The 23,724-nt window shown below is 40.0% G+C and overlaps 1 protein-coding gene and 1 long non-coding RNA gene across 2 annotated transcripts in view; one reads left to right on the forward strand and one right to left on the reverse strand.

Annotated features, from left to right (window-relative positions):
• LOC142014260 (uncharacterized) overlaps window positions 1–10,785 on the forward strand; it is a 34,312-nt gene extending 23,527 nt beyond the window's left edge. The window contains exon 3 of the long non-coding RNA XR_012645901.1: window positions 9,475–10,785. This is a non-coding gene — a long non-coding RNA (uncharacterized LOC142014260). The remainder of the gene's footprint in view (window positions 1–9,474) is intronic.
• HHIPL1 (HHIP like 1) overlaps window positions 1–23,724 on the reverse strand; it is a 31,328-nt gene that overhangs the window by 5,415 nt on the left and 2,189 nt on the right. The window contains exons 2-7 of the mRNA XM_074996537.1: window positions 11,504–12,150; window positions 8,293–8,436; window positions 6,935–7,263; window positions 4,945–5,071; window positions 4,046–4,191; window positions 330–411 (exon numbers count right to left, since the gene is read on the reverse strand). Coding sequence (XP_074852638.1) covers window positions 330–411; window positions 4,046–4,191; window positions 4,945–5,071; window positions 6,935–7,263; window positions 8,293–8,436; window positions 11,504–12,150 — 1,475 coding nt within the window. The remainder of the gene's footprint in view (window positions 1–329; window positions 412–4,045; window positions 4,192–4,944; window positions 5,072–6,934; window positions 7,264–8,292; window positions 8,437–11,503; window positions 12,151–23,724) is intronic.

The raw sequence follows: 23,724 nt of genomic DNA on the forward strand, positions 1-23,724 counted from the left end.
AGAGGCTTCTGAGAGACTCGACTCCCACAAAACCAGCTGCCTGCTTTTCAGTCAGACTCTGAATAACCCTCGCAGCCAGGAAAGACATACAACCCATTTTAGAGCAAATCTACATATCACCCACCAATGCAGGCTACAACTCTGTATAATCCTGGAGCATCCACTAAGATGCTTACTCCAATATGGAGCCACTCCCTGTTTACACTGGTTTACTCTTTAGCAAAGGACCAAGGTGAAATGAACAATTTATTTCAGCCAGAACCATCAACCACATTTGAACCCAGATCTACAGAACCAAATTTAGATATTTTAACGACAGCATTTCTTACCGTGAGGTGTCTACTATTTTGTAAACTACTCCATTGGGAGCAGTGGCGCTTGGTACTCCAGTTGACATGAAGTAAAGTTCTCCTTAGAAAAACAAATACAGACAGACATAAAAACAGGGCTAAGTCATAAATTCTGCATCCCAAAGTAGCAGTTTCATCACCAGCAGCACAGCTTCAAAGAAAGCTAAAAAGGATAGAGGGAGATTTTTTGGACACATTACTATCGCTTACTGATTAACTTATGTGAATATTTATAATCTAGAAACATACAAAAAAGGACTTTATATAGTGTTCAAAACACTTTGACAAACTTCTATTAAATATTAAGTCTAAGCCTCTTGCTGTCATTTTCACTAAATCATCCATGCAATAACTTGGTGACTTTAAAATGATCATTCTGAATTTCAACGTGAAATGAATTAAAATTAAGATTGTTCAGTGCTGCCATCTTTTAAACTGAATATCCCATTGGAATGATGTATGCAGGTGCAAGACTGTGACTCATGCTTCCTGTGCATACTCACAAATATGAGATGTGTATCTCACAAGAAAGGCACCTGGATTTGTGATAGCTCTGACAAACCCACATGGCTAGAGGTGAATATACTGTCAAACAACTTCTACAAACATTTGTTTGACTTTTTAAGACTTTTTTACAGTGTTTGTGTCCCTCTTACATACCGCTTGTGCAAATAATTTAGCGTACATATTTAATGGCTGAAATGGCAAATTACAAAGTGACTAACAGAAAGTGAATTTCAAATTCAGGCTTCTGACAATTTGCATCAGAAATCTGACTGTGTATTACTGTCTGGAGACAGAGGCCTGTCATGCAACCTATGTATCCAGCCAGAAAAGACTGAATACCAAGTACAACAACAGAGACTGGGCTACATACCTAGAATTATTCTGTGAAAATATTAAAATAACTTTTTATGAGGACAAATTTGATCAAATGTGTTAGTTACAGATTATTTACACAGCTCTAACTGCCTGAGAGAACTTTATTCAAAACTCTGATTTCCTTCACACACACACACTGCTCCCAAAACATCATCACCTGTCTGCTCATCCTGCCTCACAGTGACTGGTTTCAGGTCTGCTGAGGATAGCCTTTGGGTTCTCCAGCCCCAATGTGCAGAGGGAAGAGGAGAGAGAGAGAAAAACAGGCACAGACCTGCTGGTAGGGAGAAGCTTTGACCTGCCAGAACCCCTAAAGAGCCTGCCATGCATTCTGTGAAGAGAAGGGGAAGTAGCAATAGTTGAAATCAAAGAAGTCATACGCACAGGTGGGAATCAAGGATATTAAGGATTTTTCTGTGCAAAATCCTGAGGTTTTTACTCTGATTTTGCTTGGGCAAACTCCCAAATGCACAGTGAGCCTTGAGATCTGCCCCTGGATTTTAATCAAATTTTGCCATGCCAGTGACCCAATGATTTTTCCAAACATTTAATCTGAAAATAGTCACTGTCCTACTAATGATGTTAACTATGCACAGGAATGGACCCCAGCACGTAACCTAATTTTATTCGTGCAGAACATATTCACCCATACGTGAGCACCACCTCTCTATGCAGAGCTGATTTGGGATCTTTTTATAATTTTATGCAAATGCCACAAGTACAACAAGAAGATTTGTATCTTGCCATTGCACAGGAGCCTGCTTCACACTCAAAGTAATAATCCTGAAAAAAGACATTTTAGTAAGGAAGATCCACTCAAATAACTGAGATAAAGTTATACACAAATATCTCCGGATATCCAAAGAGCCCAAGTGAAGATTATACCCCAAACTCAGTAAAGGAAAATATTAATTTAGTGATACCTTTTCTTTCCACTATGCTGAAATGAATACATACAGATGAACTACACCTATTAACAGATTACAAACCTGATACTCCATTGTACCTTGTCCAGTCATTTATTCCAGTGCAATGTAGGTGTAAAAACCTAAAGAATGATAGTATTATACATCTAACTTTGCACTCCACTAGGTATGTCCACAATGGAATAACAATGATAATGTACGATTTTCCCCTTTTTATATTTAAAATTAAAATTCTGTATTGACCTTATAAGTAGTTAGCTAAAGAGATTCCATTTATAACTGGTTTTCTCAACTATTAATTTTTTCATGGAATATGGAGCTGCTTCATTATTTTAAGACAATTTATCTGAAATAAGGTGGATAATTTAATCTAACCCCAATTTAGTCTTTAACATATATATATATATATATATATATATATATATAAATAAGGGAAAAAGGAAAAATGTACAACATTACTGTTATTGCATTGCATCCAGTCTGCATTCACACCAAATACTATATACTTAACTATCCAGGAACAATAAAGAGTTATAAAAATATACATCAGGGACTCAGGCAAAAGTCACTGATCAGAAGCCAACAGACTTACATTACAATAGCGAAGAGTACAAATGCCTAAATTTCAAAGTAGTGCATGCTGCAGCTTAGCAACCATGCTAAACGTTTGTAGTGATCCTTCTGAGTCTGCAGTTCTGTACTGTGCAATGTGCTTCTCCTTAACTTTATTGCCACATAATTAACAGTATGTACTAACGGAGATGACCAATGACAAGTTTCCTCAGAACCTCTCGCTCCTGTACTCACCCTGACTTTCATATCATACCAGATCGCTCTTGTAATATACAAAGCCAGAAACAAATCTTGAAGTCTTTTCACAAACAAAATTATTTAAAACTGAAGCCAAACTTTTTAACTACTACTCTCAGGGACACCAATGGAAATTTTGCCAGAGTATGAACCTAAAAGCAAAGATACAGTTATTTGCATTCACACACTGCAAGATATTAGAATAGAATACAACTTCCATTCTGTTTCACTCTGAAGGCCAGGATGAGAAAGTTTAGTTGTTAGTGCTTATCATGTCTAATTTTCTGTCAGCCATTAATAGTGTCCAGTTTGACTTCCCTAGATGAGCAGAAGTCTGTTGCATCAAACCCCAAACTCCCTTCATTTTTACCATCAGCCTGGTGGCCACCCAGGTGCATTTACATTGCAATTAAAAAAAAAATCCATGGCAATGCAGTTTGAGCTGTGGAGCCAAAAATAGCACAGGCTTGGTCTGTATTCATGCTCTGAGTTTCCCCTTCATGGGATTTCAGAGCCCAGTCTCCTGTCTGAACACAAACATCTACACTGCACTTTTTAGCCCAGGTGCCCAACTCTTGTATGTCTGTGTCAGCTCAGCTCTGCACAGCCCCGACTGTGCTGTAGTTCTTTTACTGCAGTGTAGATGTACCTCCAGGTTCTGTATTTCCTTTCTTCAAAGTGAAGATTAAGGCTCTTTCTAAGTCATGTTTTAACATATTTGTCCCTGGATGTCCACTCCCCTCTAAATGGCATATGAGGTATAAGGTAATACAAATGGATCTGCCGTAAAAGCTACACACATCAAAAGGTGAGCAACCCTCTCCCCAAACTGCTGCTGAGATCATCACCCACTTAACTAAGAGAACACTGCCTGGAAATCATTATGATTGCAACCTTTTTTGGTATCAGTAAAAAAACTGGATTCCACGTTCTCAATATTTGGGCACACTCCATATCTTACCTGAGTTACTCTCCAGAATACATGCTTTTTAACCTAAAAACATATTCGCATTCCAAAGTGTTTTGCTCTGAACACAAAATACAACTGCACCATTCAGTGTAATACTATATGATTACCTGCCTCATCTTCAGCAAAAGAAGTGATGTACTGATAATAATTATTGATAAGTCCAGGGAACATGCAAGTTTGTCCTGTTCCCATGCAAATTTCAGTGTACTGCCATTCTCCGGTAGACAGCTTCTCTTTCAATGACATTAAACGTCTGCAAGACAAAAAATTATTTGCATTAGAAAATGGAGACAGATATTATTTATCTGGTAGCACCAAACAGAACAATTAAAAGGGTACCTAATCATGTGACACATATCAGAGGGGTAGCCATGTTAGTCTGTATCCACAAAAACAACAAGAAGTCCTGTGGCACCTTAGAGACTAACAGATATATTGGAGCATAAGCTTTTGTGGGCAAAGACCTGCTTAGTCAGATGCATCACGTGAGTGATGAGTGGTCTCCACTAACATTAGAGTCAACAGAAATTAAAGGGGATGAACATTTAATAGGGCCAGAAGCATTACAGTATATGGATGCAGACACTCATGGGTACTTGGATGCCTATGTCCATTCATTTCAATTAGAGTTAGATAGCTCCTGTGGCTGGAAACTTTGCAACACAGCAGCGATTAGAGATGCACCAAAATATAGAATGCTCATTTACTCTCCTTTTATGGTTTTAGATCATTGTCAAAGACATAGCCATTCACATGAACTAACACTAGATGAACATCTGTTGCTACTGTGATAATCATAGACCTTCACAACAACATGGATTAATGATTACACAAAAATTTGTTACATGCACCATTTGTAATATATTTGTAAGGGTTTGCACTCAGGGCAAAGTCAACAAAGAGCAGCAAGACAGCAAGGGTTACACTGCAGAAGCATCTGCAGCTGTATGGAGCCAAACTGTAGCATTTCAGCAGGGGCTAATGTTTGTTAAGTGACTGGACTTACCCACTCATAAAATCACCAAATATGTACAGCCCGTTCAGGTTTGGAGACTCACAACCCCGATACACATAGCCTCCTATAACCGATTTTCCCATTTTGTGTGGATAAGCATAAATTGGAAGCACATCATCTGTAGCGGGGAGAAAATATTGTGTCTCACATTAAGTAAGATGCAGAACAGCTGTTCTATCAAATATATGGTAGATGACAGTCCACATCCCTGTTTAATAACCAAGTTCCCGATCAGCTTCTTGTTCTGTGATAAACCAACCTTTGAATAGCATAAAACTTATTTTCATTGTACTTTGATCTTTCAAGCCACTACTCCCATATGGCTGTGATAACTAGGGCCTTCTTACTGAGAAACTGACCCAGTAATTAAGAACAGCACAAAATAATTTAATAGTAGACTTAAGGGCCCTGTGATTAGCCATGTGCTGTTGTGGGTGATGCCTACCCATAATGCTGAGCCCTGTCTCTCCCCTCTAGAACACAACTGCAAGCACAAAAGAAGCAGCATGTTCACAACCCTGTCAGAGGGAATCTCTCATGTCACTCTGATGCAGAGGAACTCAATCTTGAAAAGTCACAAGATAATTGTGGTGACAATTCCTGACAACACCGTCACATGATGAAAAATCTGCATGAAATCACCACAAAGCGTTGCCAGGGCCGTGGCTCTCTAGGGCTCCAACTTAAGTTTCCTCTCTTCCCCCAAACTCCTGAACATAGGGACAGAGGGCACATGCATACGGGGCACAAGTGCATGTATTTCTGCCCTCTATCCCTCTTCCTCCTCCTAGCAGCTAGGAAATTGAAGAAGGGAAACATATCTCTCTCCACATCCTGTTTCCCCACACACACACTTCAGACAACTGATTTTTTATTTTAATCAATGAACGCATCAGAAAGTGTTTTTTATTTTAATCAATGAAAGCAATGAAAGACAGTGGTTCTCATTAACGTAGTATAAGTTACTGACACATAGAAAGGTATTAAAAGGACACTGAAAAGGCTATTTTGAGTGGCAGAAGGAAGATAATTAGGCCTAAAACATGCCATGTGCCTTCCAACTCATCAACCCACCTGCCACAGCTCTTATTGACCTTCCTTATGTACCAATTCCCTCCATATTGTATTTATATTCATAGGAAGATGACATTCATATGACAAAAAGAAAAAAGCTGGGCCCTGAACAAAATGCAGTGATACAAAAAACCCATAAAAGGGCCAGAAACTTGGTTGGAGTAAATTAAAGTAATGTTACTTCATTGGCTGCAGTGAAACTATGCCAATTTACTCCCACTGAATCTGTGGTCCAAAGTCCAGACACATTTATGGCATGGTTTGCCATGAGATTTACTTTGTTCACTAAGTTGTAGAAGACAGCATGCATTCCAAGCCCAAGTTTTAAAATATAGGGTTATGAGTGTTCTCCTTTTGGGATTTAAAGCAAACAAGCAAGCAAACCGCATCACGCTGCATACAGAATAGCCTTTTAAAAGCTGGTGAAGTGACCAATCCATGTAGTGGAATACTAGACTAAAGACTCTCTTTTTATGTAGCTAAACTATATACAAGTAATGGAGATAAGTAAAATGTTTATATCTCAGTGGCAGGGGGATACAGTTGGATAAATCAAATCAATCTTACTCCTATAAATTTAAACACAAATGTACATTATGCAGCAAAAATGAAACCGTCCCTCATGTGTACCTGTTGAAATCACAGAACCGCCCAAAAAAAAACAAAAAAAAAACTTAGCACAGTTTGGTGTAATGAGAAGCCTATTTGGCTGAGAAATAGTATAGCCAAGACATAACAGCTCAGTTAATTTTTCTTGTAACTCAGAGATGGGATGAGGCTGCACATGCCAAGTTTAAACCCAAACATATGTTTGCAATTGTACAATCAACCTGTGAAAGCAGAAGTCAATAAGGGTAGTGCAGGCACTGCCCAATATCAAGGACATTTATTTAGTATGTATAATTACCTAGTGAGGAATTGGCGCAGAGTTTCTTATCATAACAGCTGAATCCTTCCCTTGCTCGCCAGCCATAATTTTTTCCTTTCTCTATAATGTCGACTTCTTCAAATTTATTCTGTCCTACATCTCCACAGAAAAGTCGCCCCTTCCCTTCCTTTGTGTGGGGTTCGCCCCTATCGAAAGAGCAGCGCCACATATTTCTCACCCCGTATGCATAGATTTCAGGTCGGGCTGTTGGGTCACTAATAAACGGGTTGTCTGGAGGGATTCTATACAGAGGCCCATGATCATTATTGTCCACATTGATCCGTAACACTTTGCCTAGCAACGTTGATCTGTATTTGTTCAAGAGAGAGAGCAGGAAAAGACAGCAATTTATTAAACATCTTCTTTATCAAAGAGACGTATTTTTTTTTTAAAAAAATTGAAGATTTCTTAATTTCTATTTCAAAACCATAAATTTTTCAATGCATCAAAAAATTCCTGTAGTTGAAGTTTGTGGGACCCAATCTATCGAGTTTAAAGTAAGCAAGAGCTTTGCCAAAGGCTTTACCGGGGACAGAGTTTAGACTTATATACAAAGGCAAAAATAAGTAAAATATTAAGGCCCTGATCCTGCAAGCAATCTCACATTTCACTGTAAAATCTCAGTAGATCTACAGACCTTGATGAGACAGCTAAGGGAGAATGAGAGAAAAGTTAAGATGACTGATTAGTTTGCTGGACTGGAGCCTAAGTGAATTTATTGCTAATGAACAGAGCCCTTTATTTACCATCAAAACAGGTGGCAGCACCAGTGCAAACTTCCTTACAGGGAGCCAGTGGTGAGGATTAATGCCAGCGTGAGGTCAGTTTCCCTGTCCAGTCAGACTCTGGCCTCTTTGTCCCTAGCCAACAGGGATACCAACTGTGGAGGTTTTTGTTATCTGGATATTGTATTTAACCAACAGGACCAAGACCATCTATCTAATTTACATGGCCACTGGACAGCCTTCAGATGGTGATGACCTTTTGGGGCTAAAACCTGGCAGACTTCAACCGGTGTATTAGAAGTGCAAAGCTCTACAGTCCCCATCTAGAGTCAGTTCAATATATTAGTAAGTTCCTCATGTACATACATTCCAGCATGAAACTAAAACCAAAGGTATTTTATATTATTCCCATAATATTCACCTTCAACAGACAAAGATACTGCTTTAATGCCTGTTGAGGAAGCTGGAATTACACATTTAAGAGAACAATAAACATAACTAGAAAGTACATAAATCGTTTCTCCATGGTTTACTTTTTTTATTTAATTCCTCCCCACCTGCCCAAAAAAAAAAAAAAAAAAAAAAAAAGCACACAGACTTGGAGGCTCGTACTTGTTTTGAGCATTTCCAAATGTCCCAAAAGGATCACCAGCCATGCCTCCATCCCCAGTAAATATGTAAAGATAACCCTCATCTCCAAAAAGTAGCTCTCCTCCATTGTGATTGGATGCTGGCTCTTCTATCTCCAGAATTATCCTGATCAAAAATAGGAATTAAGCATTAGCAATATTAAGCAAGTTATAAGCAAAAGGCAAAGTGGCACAATAGCCTAAGTACAGCATTTAAGACATGAAACTGTATGTGGACCAGAAAAATACAAATCTTCCTCCACACCCAAGTTATAGAATTTTGCTGTGTTTGTACCCTACAGAAATTTGTCTTCTATGTGCTTCAGGCAGCGTGCCAGCTTTTGATTTCAGACTGTTTTTGAGCCATATGGTAGTGTGCACTAGTTATGTGGAATCCCAAAAGCTGTGCAATGAGACAGACACAGATGATTTTATTATTTTAGATAAATCCTCAACATCTGCAATGATATGGAACCATCCTGTGCAAAAAGGAACCTATGTAACCATGTGATTTTTCTGTTACTCCTGTTCTCCTCCTCTTCATGCCTTTTATTTTTCCACACATATTTGTTGCTTCTCTTTTTCAATCAGACTGAAATCTAGAAGGTACAAGGCTGAGGTTTACTTGTGCATTTGCTGAGTGCCTAGCAAAGCATGGCTACAGTTCTGACAAGGTCTTTCAGAGCAACAGCTTTACAAATATTAAACAATAAAATTGTATGTTTGAGGTGTATATTATTAAGAATTACAGATACATATTTCCGCTATTCCCGGAATCTGTAAATTACTGTACCACAAATGTATATGATTTTTAAAAGGGACATCCTTAACATATTCACTCTGTCAAGACTGTTTATTCCGATTATTGTCCCAAAAAACACTTACCGTAACTGTAACTGAAAGAAATTTTAGAAATCTTTTTTGCATTGCTTACTTTGTGCATTTGACATCACTTTAAGTATAGCAAACAAGTAGAAGAAAACATGATTAAAAATACAAAATTTGGCAGTGAGATTCAGGGGCGCATGTAGCACATGAAATGTATTTTACTTATTTTAAAAAACTTTCTATTTCAAGTTGACAATCTTTAATATCTATAAAAATAATTGATCGGATAATAAATTATACTGTCTTGCATTTATGTTTTTTCCGCTCCTTTTGAAAGATCCTACAATGCACTGTAAGCAGATGAATGGGTATCATTTCATCACCTCTAGGATGGAAGAGCTGTACCAAACATACTCCCCAACCAGAAAAGTGAAGAAGTATATTGTAAGCAGTAGAAACCTGCTTTCTGTTGAGCTCCTCCCAAAGCAAAGGAATTCTACAGGATAGAAATACAAACTGAGTTATTAGTAAACCTAAGGCAAAACAAGCATTCTCACACTCTTAACGCTAATGGAACTGCTCACCGGGAACGAAGCCTGAATATCCATCTCCGGATAATATTCACAGTGAAATCAGTGGAAACCTTGCCAAAATAAGGACAGTAGCCCCTTTACTTATCATCCAAGATAACTACTGGAAATATCTAAGATTGAACATGGAGAAGAATGTGGCCCAAACAAGGAGGCTGCTTATCGTGTGAAAGAGATTATTAAAACAACTGTATGTAACAAGTTTCTTAATTTATTATGATTAGCTGGCGTGTTTATTTTTGCTTGGAAACTTACTCTGATCTGTCTGTTTTCACTTGCACTCACTTAAATCAAGTGTTTGTTATAAAGTGTAAATAAAATACACTGGTTTATTATAGACTGCAAATAATTGTTACTGGGGTGGGGGATCAGAAGCAACCACCTCTTTCACTGATGAACACCAAATAAATCTGTCTTATTCTGTGTGAAAAATTTAGCTCTACCCTGTTTTGTTCCCTTTTGGGGGTTGGGTTTCTGGGGGTTGAGCCATTAGTGCTGAGTCCTCCAGGAACTGAACTGGTTCAACATGTGTGATGCTCTGCATCTTGGAAAGACCAGAGGATCTGACCTAACAGGACAGGGTGATGGAGATTCCCAGAGGACAGGAAGATGGCCTCAATGACTTGAGCAGCGCACCAGGGACAACCCCAATGGGGCCCCTGTGATCCAACTCATCAGAGCCAGCTACAACAGTGCCATGAGAATACATGCTCTCACGTTCAGATGACATTGCAAACCAGAAGCAGGTAGCCTTATCTCCTGCAAATTGTAACCAAACTTGTTTGAGTCATTGGCTGAACAAATTGTAGAACAGAGTAGAATTGTAGGCTCTAAAGTTTTCCAATTTTTTACACACAATTCTAAATCTGTAAGTTCAAATTTCAAGATAAAGAGATTGTACGGCAATACTGGTATTAGGTGAATCGAAAAAGACTGTTTCTTTTGTTTTTTACAGTGCAAGTATTTGTAATCAAATAGAAAGTGACCAGTGTACACTTTTAATTCTATGTTGTCATTGAAATAATCATATTGAGAAACATCAAAAATATTTTAATAAATCGTATGCTATTACTTATTAAAGATGGTTAATCACAACAAAATTTTTAATCACAATTTTGTAAATTGCACCATTAATCACAAATAATTTTTTGTTTGCTTTGAGAGCCCTAATGTTTACTTGTATATTCAATACCAGGGGAATTCCTCAATCAGCTAAATATATTGGGCCAAATGAATCTTTGGTGTAACATTGACGATGTCATTTACATTGACATTCCATTACGGATGAATTTGACTCATACAGGGGAGAAGTATTCTTGAATATGTGATCAAGATTTTGCTCTCTCCTTTTTTCTTTCCTATGCAGCAGTCAGACCAAGAAAAGTAAATGCAAAAAACTTCAGGCAACATTGCAGTTAAATATTCAGGGAATTCAAATGTTTTATTTCAGAACAATTGTAATTCACCCACACTGAACATTTATCTTTTATGCCTTAATCACCTGTGCAAAATGAAACAGCTACATATATACTCTGTAAAAGGACTTGGAAGTTTCTGATCTTTGTACAATAAAATAAAATCTCAATAATGAATTAATATCCTCTTCCCATTTAAAGTTACAGCATAAATAGATTAGAACTAACCTTAATAAATTAGAAGGAAAGAGCCATATTAAGTCAAATAAATCCTATTTATTCTGCTAGCAGGCATTTAAAAACTCATAAAATTGTCTTTGAAATCTTACATAAACTTGACAGATAAATGTGGATACAATACCTTTCAGAACTATGGTCCAAAGTATTCATGTCATCAGGAGAAATTCTGAACTCACTAATTCGGATTCTCTCTTCATAATGAACTTCAACTGAATAGTAGACATACACTTTACCATTAAATTTGAATTTAGGATGGAAGACAATACCTAGAAAACCTCTCTCATCTCCTTCCCAAGGTGAGGTAAGTACAGCTTTGCTAATGTTCAGAAATGGCTTTTCCAGCCTTGACCGATCTGGGAGATAGGTCCAAACTAAACCAACTTGTTCGGCAATGAAGAATCTGTGAGTCCCATCATTTGCATGCACCATAGCAACAGGATTCCGCAGACCATTAGCTACCTCTAATAAGCATAACTGGAAACAGCCCTCTGAGTCAGCAGTCACTAACCCAAGGTTTTGATTAAGATTCTCATTTGCTAGTAGTCGAGGGAAACAATAGTCCACATCATCAAGTGACAAATAGCGGCAGAACTTTGCCATATTGTTTTCCAGGGCCAATAATTCTTTGTCCACAGAGAGATACTGAAACATGGACCTGCATTTTTGCCAGACCTGCTCACAGTATTCTTGGCAAAGTCCTGCCACTGTCCGCACAGGAGTGGAAGGATCCTCAGCATCATACAAGTGAGCAGCATAAGGAGAGCATTCCTACAGAAAGAAAAGGAAACCTCAGTCACTTCGAGATGTGGCTGAAAAAATGTCACCAAACTTCACCTTATCACAACAACATGCATATGACTCACTGTGCAAATACATTTACATATGTAAAGATCTCATGCCTCTAAAAATGATTCATCCCAACAATCAAAGTAATAACCTTAAGTTCAAAGTGTGGGAGCCAGGTTTCAATGTGCATTCTCAAACATGGATTCAAGTACTCAAGCCTGAGTGCCAGTACATAATAACTGGACCCAGGCTCAAGGGTATGCTTAGTGTACATCACACCAATGCCCCAACAGAAGGTAATATGAAGTTTTGTGTTACAAGATCTTCTACTCACAGACAGAGCATCACCATTGCTTTAATCCGGTTTAAAGCTAGAGCAAGTGCAATGAAGTAACAACGTTACACCTCTAACTGGAAAACTGGAAAAATCAGGTTCCAAAATTTCCACACTGACAGAAGAACCGAGTCAAAGCTTTCTATAGCTTCTGTTCTTCTTAAACAGATAAAGGCAGGCACTGCTGTAACAGCAACAGAGAGGGCTTGTCTACACTTGCCCCCAGCTTTGAAGGGGATATGTTAATCAGGGTGATGGGAGATGACTAACGAAGTGCTGCAGTGAATATGTAGCACTTCATTAGGTTAATTCGCCCCCGCGGCAACTTCAAAGCATCAAACTTCAAAGTACTGGCATGCGTGTAGCCTCGGCACTTCATTAGTAATCGCCCATCACCCTGATTAACATGCCTCCTTCAAAGCTGGGGGCAAGTGTAGACCCAGCCAGAGTGAGGGCCACAGCTTTGTAAGAATTAACTGCATTTAAATATGCAACTACCTAACTAGTGAGTGCAAATGCACCCTGAGAGCATTAAACTAGATTGTAAACTCTCCAGGTAGAAACTGTTCATGCTATGAAATTTTACAGTGCCTATCATGAAAGAGTTCCAATCTAAATTGGAGCCTTTTGTAGCTACTGCAATACAATATCTGGATAAACTGGAGAAATGGGCTGAGGTAAGCAGGATGAAGTTTAATAAGGACAAATGCAAAGTGCTCCACTTAGGAAGGAACAATCAGTGTCACACGTACAGAATGGGAAAGGACTGCCTAGGAATGAGTCCAGCAGAAAGGGATCTAGGGGTTATAGTGGACCACAAGCTAAATATGAATCAACAGTGTGATGCTGTTGCAAAAAAAGAAAACATGATTCTAGGATGCATTAACAGGTGTGTTGTGAACAAGACACGAAAATTCATTCTCCCGCTCTACTCTGCGCTGGTTAGGCCTCAGCTGGAGTATTGTGTCCAGTTCTGGGCACCGCAGTTCAGGAAGGATGTGGAGAAATTGGAGAGGGTCCAGAGGAGAGCAATGAGAATGATCAAAGGTCTAGAGAGCATGACCTATGAAGAAAGGCTGAAAGAACTGGGCTTGTTTAGTTTGGAAAAGAGAAGATTGAGGGGGGACATGATAGCAGTTTTCAGGTATCTAAAAGGGTGTCATAAGGCAGAGGGAGGGAACTTGTTCTTCCTTGCCTCTGAGGATAGAACAAGAGGCAATGGACTGAAATTGCAGCAGGGGAGGTTCAGGTTGGACATTAGGAAAAAGTTCCTAACTGTCAGGGTGATCAAACACTGGAATGAATTGCCAAGGGAGGTGGTAGAATCTCCATCATTGGAGATATTTAAGAAGAGGTTAGATAGATGGCTTTCAGGGATGGTCTAGAAAATGCTTGGTCCTGCCATGAGGGCAGGGGGCTGGACTCGATGGCCTCTCGAGGTCCCTTCCAGTCCTACTCTTCTATGATTCTGTGATTCTAAGTAAACAGCAGTTTATAAAGCTGCCCTACCTAAGAACTGAATCAAAATCATATAAAGGTTATCTGTCACAAACACATTTTCTTGACATAAAAAGTCAATCAAATCCAGGAAATGGTCTCTCTTACTTAGATCAATAATACTCAGTTCTCTTGGTTTTTTGGTGCTTTGTTCTTGTCAAGTAATAATACACTTTCCACTTCTAATGCACCTTCCAGCCAAATATACTGAAGTGTTCTATAAACTATGTGATGAGCCTTTGTTGATAAGGATTTTTATTATCATGAGACAGATAAATTGTGACAAAGAGCGGATGAATCATTTGTCACATATTACCAAGCAGGTGAATGGGAAATGCTGGGAAGAGAAATCAATTCTCCTGAATAAATCCTGCAATTTAATTTTAGGGCCACACTTCTCCGAAGCAAAATTAGATTAATTTTAAAACACACACTAATTAAGTCAATGATGAAAAGAGAAAACATCCAAGATACCAGTATTTAAATTAACCAGTAAATATGCACAATACACACAACATTTTAGTTTCATAATAAGTTCTGGTATCTCACATAATAACAGAAGAGACAATGTAACAGAACTTGTTAGTGTACAATAAGCTTTATTATGTCAATCTCTTTACTGAAAAATGAAGGTTATTATGCTGACTGGCCTTCAAATGAAGTGCAATTAATGTGATAAAAAGGAAATTAAATGAGACAAAATACCCAAACTGCTTACATAGATTTGGTGACTCCACACTAACTCACTTCTGTAAATATAAAAGTGTGCAAGGTATAGCAAATGAGGTAGCATATATCGTGAAGTGTCTGTTATGGTCATGACTGAGCATTTGGTCTTAGTGAAAAAAATCAATCTTTAAATACAAAACAGCAAGAAAATTCCAAGTGAACGCTATCAAAGCATTCGTATTGGCCACACACACATAGCTAAAATTCACACACATATGGAAGAGAAAACCTACTCATTAAATGCTGTAATACATATGGTCCTCTGACAGAATAACTCAAACCAGGCAGTCATCTTGCACTCCATATGCACTATACACCAATATTTTGGTTTCAATACAGGAAAAAAATTTCATAGAAGCATAAACGTCTAATTCCTTTGTTATGGTGTTTGACCTTTTGTATTAAATCAGCATTAATAACAGAAGATACTATGTAGTAACAGAGAGGTAGCTGTGTTAGTCTGTAGTCTAACAAAACAAACAAGCAGTAATATAGCACTTTAGAGACTAACAAAATAATTTATTAGGTGGTGAGCTTTTGTGGGGCAGACCCACTTCTTCAGACCTGGAAATATGCCACTTCCATTACAGCACTGATGGTTTTATAACACAGAGATCCAAAAAGAAAATTGAAATAAAAACTGACAAATCAGATACACAGGACTGAAAGCCCGGTGCGGGGGGGGAAGGGGAGCAGAGGAGGGGAGCGGACTACTAAGTGTCCTGCCTGAGATCACTACAGATATCAAAGATAGAGAAGATGTCTTTGTAATGTGTGAGGTAATTGCAGTTCGCATGTTTCCCTTCGTAATCTGCTGTTAAAGTCTCTGTTGTAAAATGCATATTCTCAGGTCTTTAACCGTAAGACCCACTCCTCTGAAACACTCACTGACAGACTTATGCATATTCAGGTTCCTAATGTCTACTTTGTGTCCATTCATTCTTTGGCGAAGTGATTGTCCAGTTTGTCCAACATACATAGCAGAGGAGCATTGTTGGCACATGATGGCATGTATAATATTGATTGAGGTACAGGAGAATGAGACCCTGACACTGTAATTAACACGTTTAGGTCCAGTGATGGTATCTCCAAAAGAAATATGTGGACAAACTTGGCAACAGGGTTTGTTGCAAGGAAATGTTCCAGGATTAGGATTAGTATTACTGTGGTATGGCCTGTGGTTGCTATTGAGAATTTTGCTAAGGTTAGGTGATTGTCTGTAGGGTAGAACAGGCTGCTTACCCAGAGCCTCTCAGAGTATAGCAACATGTTCCAGCATAGGTTGTTGATGAGGCACTGCCAGGGTTTGAGCTGGGGGCTATAGGTAACGACAAGTGGTGTTCTTTTATAGGCGTTCTTGGGCCTATCATGAAGTAGTTGGTTTCTAAGCGTTCGTCTGGACCTGTCATCCTGCTTTTTTACTTCTCCTGGTGGGTTATTACGTTTTACGAATACTTGATAGTTTTTGGTTTTGGTCAGCTGGATCAGAGCAGACGCAATTGTATCTAAACAATGGATCATGTGGTGTGTGCTGGATGGAAACTGGAGGCATGTAGGTTAAGTGTGGCAGTCAGTGGGTTTCCATTAGACAGTGGTATTGATCTGGCCATCAGTGATTTGTACTGTGGTGTCCAGAAAATGGATCTCTCTTGTGGAATGGTCAAGGCTGACGGTGCAGTGCAAGTTGTTAAAATCTGTGTGGAATTCTCCAGGAGTCTCTTTAGCATGGGTCCAAATGATAAAGATGTCATTGATGTGGCATAAGTAAAGGAGAGGTAATAGGGGACGAGAGCTGAGGAAACATTGATTTAAGTCAGCCATAAAAATGTTAGCATACTGTGGGACCATGCGGGTGGCTACAGCAGTGCCGCTGACCTGGAGGTGTAAATTGTCCCCAAATTGGAAATAATTGTGGGTGAGAACTAAGTTACATAGGTCAGCCACCAGATTTACCACAATAACATCAGGGATAGTGTTCCTAATTGCTTGTAGTCCATCTTCATATGGAATATTGGGGTACAGAGCCTCTACATCCATGCTGGCAAGGATGGCATTGTCTGGAAGGTTTCCAATGCTTTGTAATTTCCTCAGGAAGTCAGTGGTATTTCGGCGACAGCTAGGAGTGCTGGTGGTGTAGGGTTTGAGGAGGAAGTCTACAGTGCTGGATAGTCCAGTAGTAAAGGTGCCAATACTAGAAATTACAGGGTATCCAGGGTTTCCAGGCTTATGGATTTTTGGGAGCAAACAGAATAATCCAGGTCAGGACTCAGAAAGTGTGTCTGTGTGAATTTGGTCCCAAGTAGAGGCTGGGAGTTCCTTGAGAAGATGGTTTAGTTTCTTTTGGATTTGTAAAGTGGGATCAGAGGAAAGAGTTCTGTATAACGTGGTGTTGGAGAGTTATCTAACTGCCTCCTGTTCATAGTCCGACTTATTCATGACTGCAGCACCTACTTTGTCAGAGTTATTTTTGAGACTCTGGACACCATTGCATTAAGCACGGCTGAGACTGTGGTGTTGTTTGCACAAGAAGGCAGTCTGTACACAGTTGCAAAAGCATTGAATATAGAAATTTAGACTGTCACTATGACCACTGGGGGGAGCATTGAATGTAGAAATCCAGATATTTTTAAAAGTTCCAAGTCATATCACATCTGTGGTGCCATTTGTACATACATAAAAACATCACACTGGAAGTGATGTTCAGAAGACTAATGATGAGTCAAATACTGTCCTGAGCCATCTGTAGTATTTACCAGTGCTAAAAGTTGGAAGACCGTCCAATTCCGAATCCCAAATACATGAAGCCTTATCTTGAAATTATTTTCTTGTGAATTAACTGGTGCATCCAACTTCTATGGTTATTTATTGCATTCACGTTTGTTGTAACATTGACTGACTCAATCCAGAACACACCATGACTTGCACACCTAAATTCTCTTCTATAAATTACATGCCTTACTGTTTTATTCAAGTTTTTTAATTGAACACTTATGGGTCTTGATCCAGAATCCACAGAAGCTAGTGGACAGACTAGGCAGACCAATGCTGTGGTAAGAATTAAAAGTAACACTATTAATAATTTAAATATTTGGCTGAATTTGCTATATATGCCTCAGTTATGTAGGCAGCTAACTTATGGAGTTAGTAAAAATCTTTATCTAAAGCAACGTTTCCCAAACTGTATTTCATGGAACACTCATTTTCAATACAATGTAAACAGGTGTTCCATGAAAAAATTTTGATTCTAGCGATGTTTTTCCTTTTAAAATTATAAATATGAAATGTGTCATATACTAAGGTATTTGAATAGTAGTTTGATTGTAGGCATATTAATAACACATTCATAATAGTATAGTAGTTGTTATGCAATGTGCGCTGAAACTAAGTTGATTTAGATTGCTTCCACGAATCATGTTCAGAGAAATCATATGACGCTGCACTTAATGAGGATCCAACTCTCCAGCATCGTTCCTAACATAAAGTGGAATTATCAAAACAAAAAAGCAGTCCTGTAGCACTTTAAAGACTAACAAAATTGTTTATTAGGTGATGAGCTTTTGTGGGAAAGACCCACTTCTTCAATCATAGCCATACCAGAACAGATTCAATATATAAAGCACAGAGGTCCAAAAATTATCAAGGTTGACCTCTGTGCTTTATATATTGCACCTGTTCTGGTATGGTTATGATCTGAAGAAGTGGGCCTGTCCCACGAAAGCTCATCACCTAATAAATTATTTTGTTAGTCTTTAAAGTGCTACAGGATTGCTTTCTTGTTTTGATATAATACAGACTATCACAGCTATCTCTCCGTCACTCAGTGGAATTATGATCAAAAGATGCAAAAACACTCTTCTCATTAAAGAAGTTGTCAAATGTTATTTATTTTTATTTTCCAGTAGTTTTCGGTAAAAATAACAAATTTAAAAAACACAAAATTTAAACATATTTTTCCACACCTAATTTGTTTTGCATAACTTTTTCACAAATATGTTTTTTAAACTTTTAGGAAGGACAGTCCTGTATTGAACTATCCATTCTATTTTTGGACAGATGAACTACACTAACCATGCTTCTTTCAAATGTTATATTGATGTTTTGTTTACGGTTTGTGCTTAATTTTTATATTTAAATACAGGGTTGCTAACCCTCCTGCTATCAGAAGGGCAGTAGTTCATTCAGATGATGTTCTCCCATTATTTTGTTCTTTGTAAAATAAAAGGCATCTAAAAAAACCTCTTTTAAACCAACTTTTGAGCATTACATGCAGCAACTCCCACTCCATTCCCCCCCGACCAGCACATATGTGTTCTGTTAACACATTCCAAGCTCAGAAGTGTTCCATGGCAAAATTAGTTTGGAAAACGCTGATCTAAGGAATGGTATTTATTGCAACGGTTAAAATGAGGATGGCCTCTCAAATCCATAAATGATTTACCTATGGTATGAGATTGGCAGTTCTCCTGCAGGTTCTGAGAACAGTTCTACTTTCCAATTAACCTTTGATATTTCTTATCAATTTCAACCTAGGAAGAACAATCTCGTATATTTCAAAATGATACACCTATGTATTTAGGAGGTTGCCATTTAGTGGGATCAAAGCCTTTGCCTTCCATCTTTTTACTAAATTTTTCACCAGTATGTACATAAACATGTAATTATTTACACTGTATATAGCTTGTCATTTCCTCATATCCTTCCTGGCTGCTTTGTAGCACTAAAGCAGCCTTAACTGGCCTCTTGAAAATTTCACCTGTAGTGTCAAATCTTTGAATGGCATGAAGTAACTGTGAGGCTTTGCTCCTCACTGCACCCTGGCCCAAAAGGCAAGGGGTGTGTTCAGGAAAAAGAGAGATGCTGCTGGGGCAATTCTACAACCTGGTGACCTTGGGGCTCAGGCCCTAATTCAGCAAGCCTGCGTAACTTTAAGCGTGAATATTCTGAAAACAACGGGATTACCCGCATGCATAAATACTTTCCTCAATCAGGGCCTAAGCTAAGGCAGTTGTCAGGTTTTGTTGGAGGGTTAAACTGGAGGTTGCAAGAGTGGCTTAAAGTCCAGTATATTTAAGTCTTTTGCTTTTTGGGAGACATTAATTTAGATTGCAAAACTACCAGTTTTGATTAGCAGTCATTTATCTGTAATGGTTAAATGTATTAAAGTCCACCAGTTTATAGGAAAAAAAAATGGCATCTTATTCAAATGATCTACTCCCTGTGTGTGTGTTCATCTTTGTCCCATACTTCTAACTAGATTTCACTCCAGTTAGCACTTCACAGGCAACATAGCTCTAAGCAAATCAGAAGGATTCTATTCTGTATTTGGAAAAGAAATAATACCACATAACAAACCACAGCCAAGGGAAAAAGCCTCTCACATTTAGAATATTCACAATCAGTGTTAGAATAAAAACATGGAACAGACATTTGTCAAAATAATTTGAATAATGAATACATTTGAGGGAAATCATGATTGGGTGAGCAAAAGATCACCTAAATGCATGGTGTAATTCACATAGAATGATTTATTCATTCAGTTATAAAGGTATAAATTACCTATATAATGAATGATTGCAAGCAGGGGTATATCGCGTCATGCCTAATGTGGATCTGTTCATTTATGTTTCTAAGGGCAGAGCTATCACTGCTGGCAGCTGTTAAAGATGCCATTTCTGAGGTACGTAAAATAATACCTAGAGCTGGTCAAAAACATTTCAAACTCATTTTCTTTGGCCAAAACAGGCTGTCTAAGCCTGAATACTTCACAAAGACATACTGATTTTGACTAAGTTTCCTGAAGAGTAGCTTCCAAGCTCCAGGATTGCCAAAAGTGGCCAGCTGAGGCAGGAGAGAGACAGCTGGAGTTGGGGCTGGTTAGTATGGAAACAGGCATGGCTGGAGAGGAGAAAGGCAGTCCGCTGAAGCTATAGGCAAGGAAAGCATTCCAGCCAGGTAGTTTACTGAACAGATTGGAGAGACTGCTTCACTTAGGACTCCATATACCTGCCTTGAGACTTCCGGGATGGAGCCTCACCAGCAGATAGGGCCAGCCAGAATTCAGCCAATAACAGCACATGCAGGTAATTGCCTCGGACCATCAGTCTTAAGCAATCTCAATCCTGGTCTATCTAAGAGTTAGGACAATATAAAGCACCTTACACTGACATAACTCTGTAAGCATCTACTGCACACTCATCCCTCGCTCTACAAGCACAACTGGTTCCCACCTTCGTGCTTGTAGGCAAAAACTAGATTCTCATTAAAATATATGTAAGTCTCTGATTGGTTCCTAGATCTCAGGGAAGGAGTGGCAGCAAGTGGCACTGCTTTTGAAAAGAAAGTGAATCTTCGGTTTGGGGGTTGGAAAAGGTTAAAGGTTGGGTGCAGTTTGGGGCCCATGAGTGGGAGGAAGGGTTAAAACCTGGTGGCGGGTTGGATCTGTGGGGTGGGTGGGGGGTTCAGGCTGCTGAAGGTTAGGTGTGTAGCCTAGCGAGGGGGAAGGGGTTCAGCCTGCGGTGAATTAGGTCTACCGGGCTGGCAGGGAGGGGAGGTGGGAGCCAGGCTGCCACGGGGCCAGTCTGCTGGGGCGACGGAGGGGGTAAGACTACTGTGGGGCCGGTCTGCCGGACCAGTGGCAGGGGGGTGTCAGGCTGGCACAGGGCCAGCGGGGTGGGGGAGCTGGTTAGGCTGCTGTGTGCTGGCAGAGGTGGGGGACAGGCTGCCACAGGGCTAGTCTACGGGCTGGCACGGGGGTTAAGGCTGCTGCAAGTTGGGGCAGCGGGGCTGGTGGCAGGGGTCAAGCTGCTGTGGGACCAGCGAGGGGTGGGGATCAGGGTGCTGCAGGTTGGGGCTGCAGGGCCAGTGGCAGGGGGTTGTGTCAGGCTGCAGCAGGTTGGGGCTGGTGGGGGGTCAGACTAGTGCAGGTTGGAGCCATGGGGAGGGGATTAGCCTTCTATTAGCAGGGGGAATTCACTCGTAGAGTGAACTAAGGTAAGTAGACATGTCCCTTGTTTAAGCAAGTACTCGTTAGTAAAGTACTCGTTTAACGAGGGATGAGTGTACACTGTTGCTACCACTGATGAAAGTGGCCCAGTACATTGACTTAATATCTGCATTTCTTACAGAGGGATATATTAAGTCAATTAAGTTAGGCTGACAAAGTGTCCAGGTAGACACTGCATTGTTCCCATCAGTGTTCTGCAACTGGTGTGGAGCGGCACGCTGGTGTGCTGCAAAATGTTGCTTAGTGTGCCTCACAGCTGCACACCGTGAGTGCTGTCTGCCACTCTGTGCATGTACCCCACCGCCTGTTGGGAGAAGCACGTGGCAGCAGTAGTGGCGGCAGTGGGGAAGTGGGGCTGGCTCCAGGAAGTTGGCAGCATCAAGTTAAAGCAGGGGGAAGGGGCTGGGGATGCCTGTCTCTGAAGAAGGGGTGGGGGACTGGGTTACAGCGAAATCTGGGGGGTGCCTGGTTCTGGAGAAAGGGGATTGGGTTGTGGGGGTGGGGAGGCTAGGGGTGCCTGGCTCTGGGAGAGGGGATTGCATCATATGCATCGGGTATACATTGAAATTATAAAAGTGCTGAAATGTGCCATGAGGTGATAAAAGTTGCTGAGCACTGGCTTCAGAGCAGAGGGATAACTCAATGGTTAGAGCACTGGCCTTGTAAACCCAGGTCTTAAGGGGCCCATTTAGGGAGCTGGGGCAAATGGACTAAAAAAAAAAAAATCTGTCAGGGATGGTGATAGGTCCTGCACTCAGCACAGGGGACTGGCCTCAATGACCTCTGAAGGTCACTTCCAGCTGTATGAGATAGGTTTATCTTCATATATTACATCACCTATTGGCAACCAATGCTGACTACCCAACCCCTGCTATCAGCCCTGGGGCAATGGTGCTCATGCAGTTGTGGCCCCACAATGACAACTAAATCAGTGCAAGTGTTATTGGTGAGGGTGCTCACTACAAACACGAATACAATATGCACAATAAAAATGCAAGTAATTACTTACTGCAGGGGCTGTATGTCAACTTAGTTTCATAGCGTAGACAAGCCCTCAGGCTCAGAGGTAACTCAGGGGTGACTGATAAGGCTTAAGTAGATGTAAGGGTTACACAGATGTAGACAGCTTCAGAGACATCACAAAAGCGGGGTATGAAAATCAAAAACATGTTTCCACCACAGAATGAGGATTCCATAAAATTCCACTCCACAAACACATTTGAAAGTTTTTTTTCATTTCAATGTGGACCCAAACAAAAAATGCAAAACTTCAAAAGTTGTCATGAAAGGGAATTTTGGTTCATGGCCAGGTCTAAGCATACTCCAGAGCACTTCAAAAGGCTAATGGGTGGATTCTCTGGCCTACTAAGACTACACTGCTCTGCATAAGTGTGAACAGAGTAACTCCAGAACAGCAAAATCTATTCCATAGCTTTCAGATGGAGTCAATTATGGCTTTTGGCTGTGAATGCGAGGTATGTGAAGATTCACAAGGCAGAATCTGAAAATACGGGTGATTGTTTCATGTCATGTAGACAACGGTTTCTGGTTATGCAGCTGTTGTGTCTGGCCCAAGAGGATCGTCCAGCGTAGGAGACTTTTCTGCTGGCATATAGCTGGCTTAGCAGCTTCTGAAACAGATCCCCACCCTGACCTGATACTTGCTGCCATTATGCTCTGTTGAGGCTGTTAGAACCTGGCTAAATTGGAGCAACCCCAAGGCTGCTGTAACTCACTGCAGTGAAGCTGTCTGGTTCAACAGTGGCCCAAGGCATCCAAGTGTAATTTTGTTTTCCTGTCTGTGCAATCTCTCCTGGATCTGCACTGTGTGGGCTAGATTGCCAGGGATGGTTAAAGTCTGGGTCCCCAAATAGAAATGGGGCCTACAAAACTGCACTATATGTTGTAAGATATTCACACATCTGAAGTCCCAGCATACCACCGTGCATAATTGGAAACAATGACAATCTTCTGATATGTTGTCAACCTCCTC

The sequence above is a fragment of the Carettochelys insculpta genome, chromosome 6 (genome assembly GCF_033958435.1).
Source record: "Carettochelys insculpta isolate YL-2023 chromosome 6, ASM3395843v1, whole genome shotgun sequence".
NCBI lineage: Eukaryota > Metazoa > Chordata > Testudines > Carettochelyidae > Carettochelys > Carettochelys insculpta.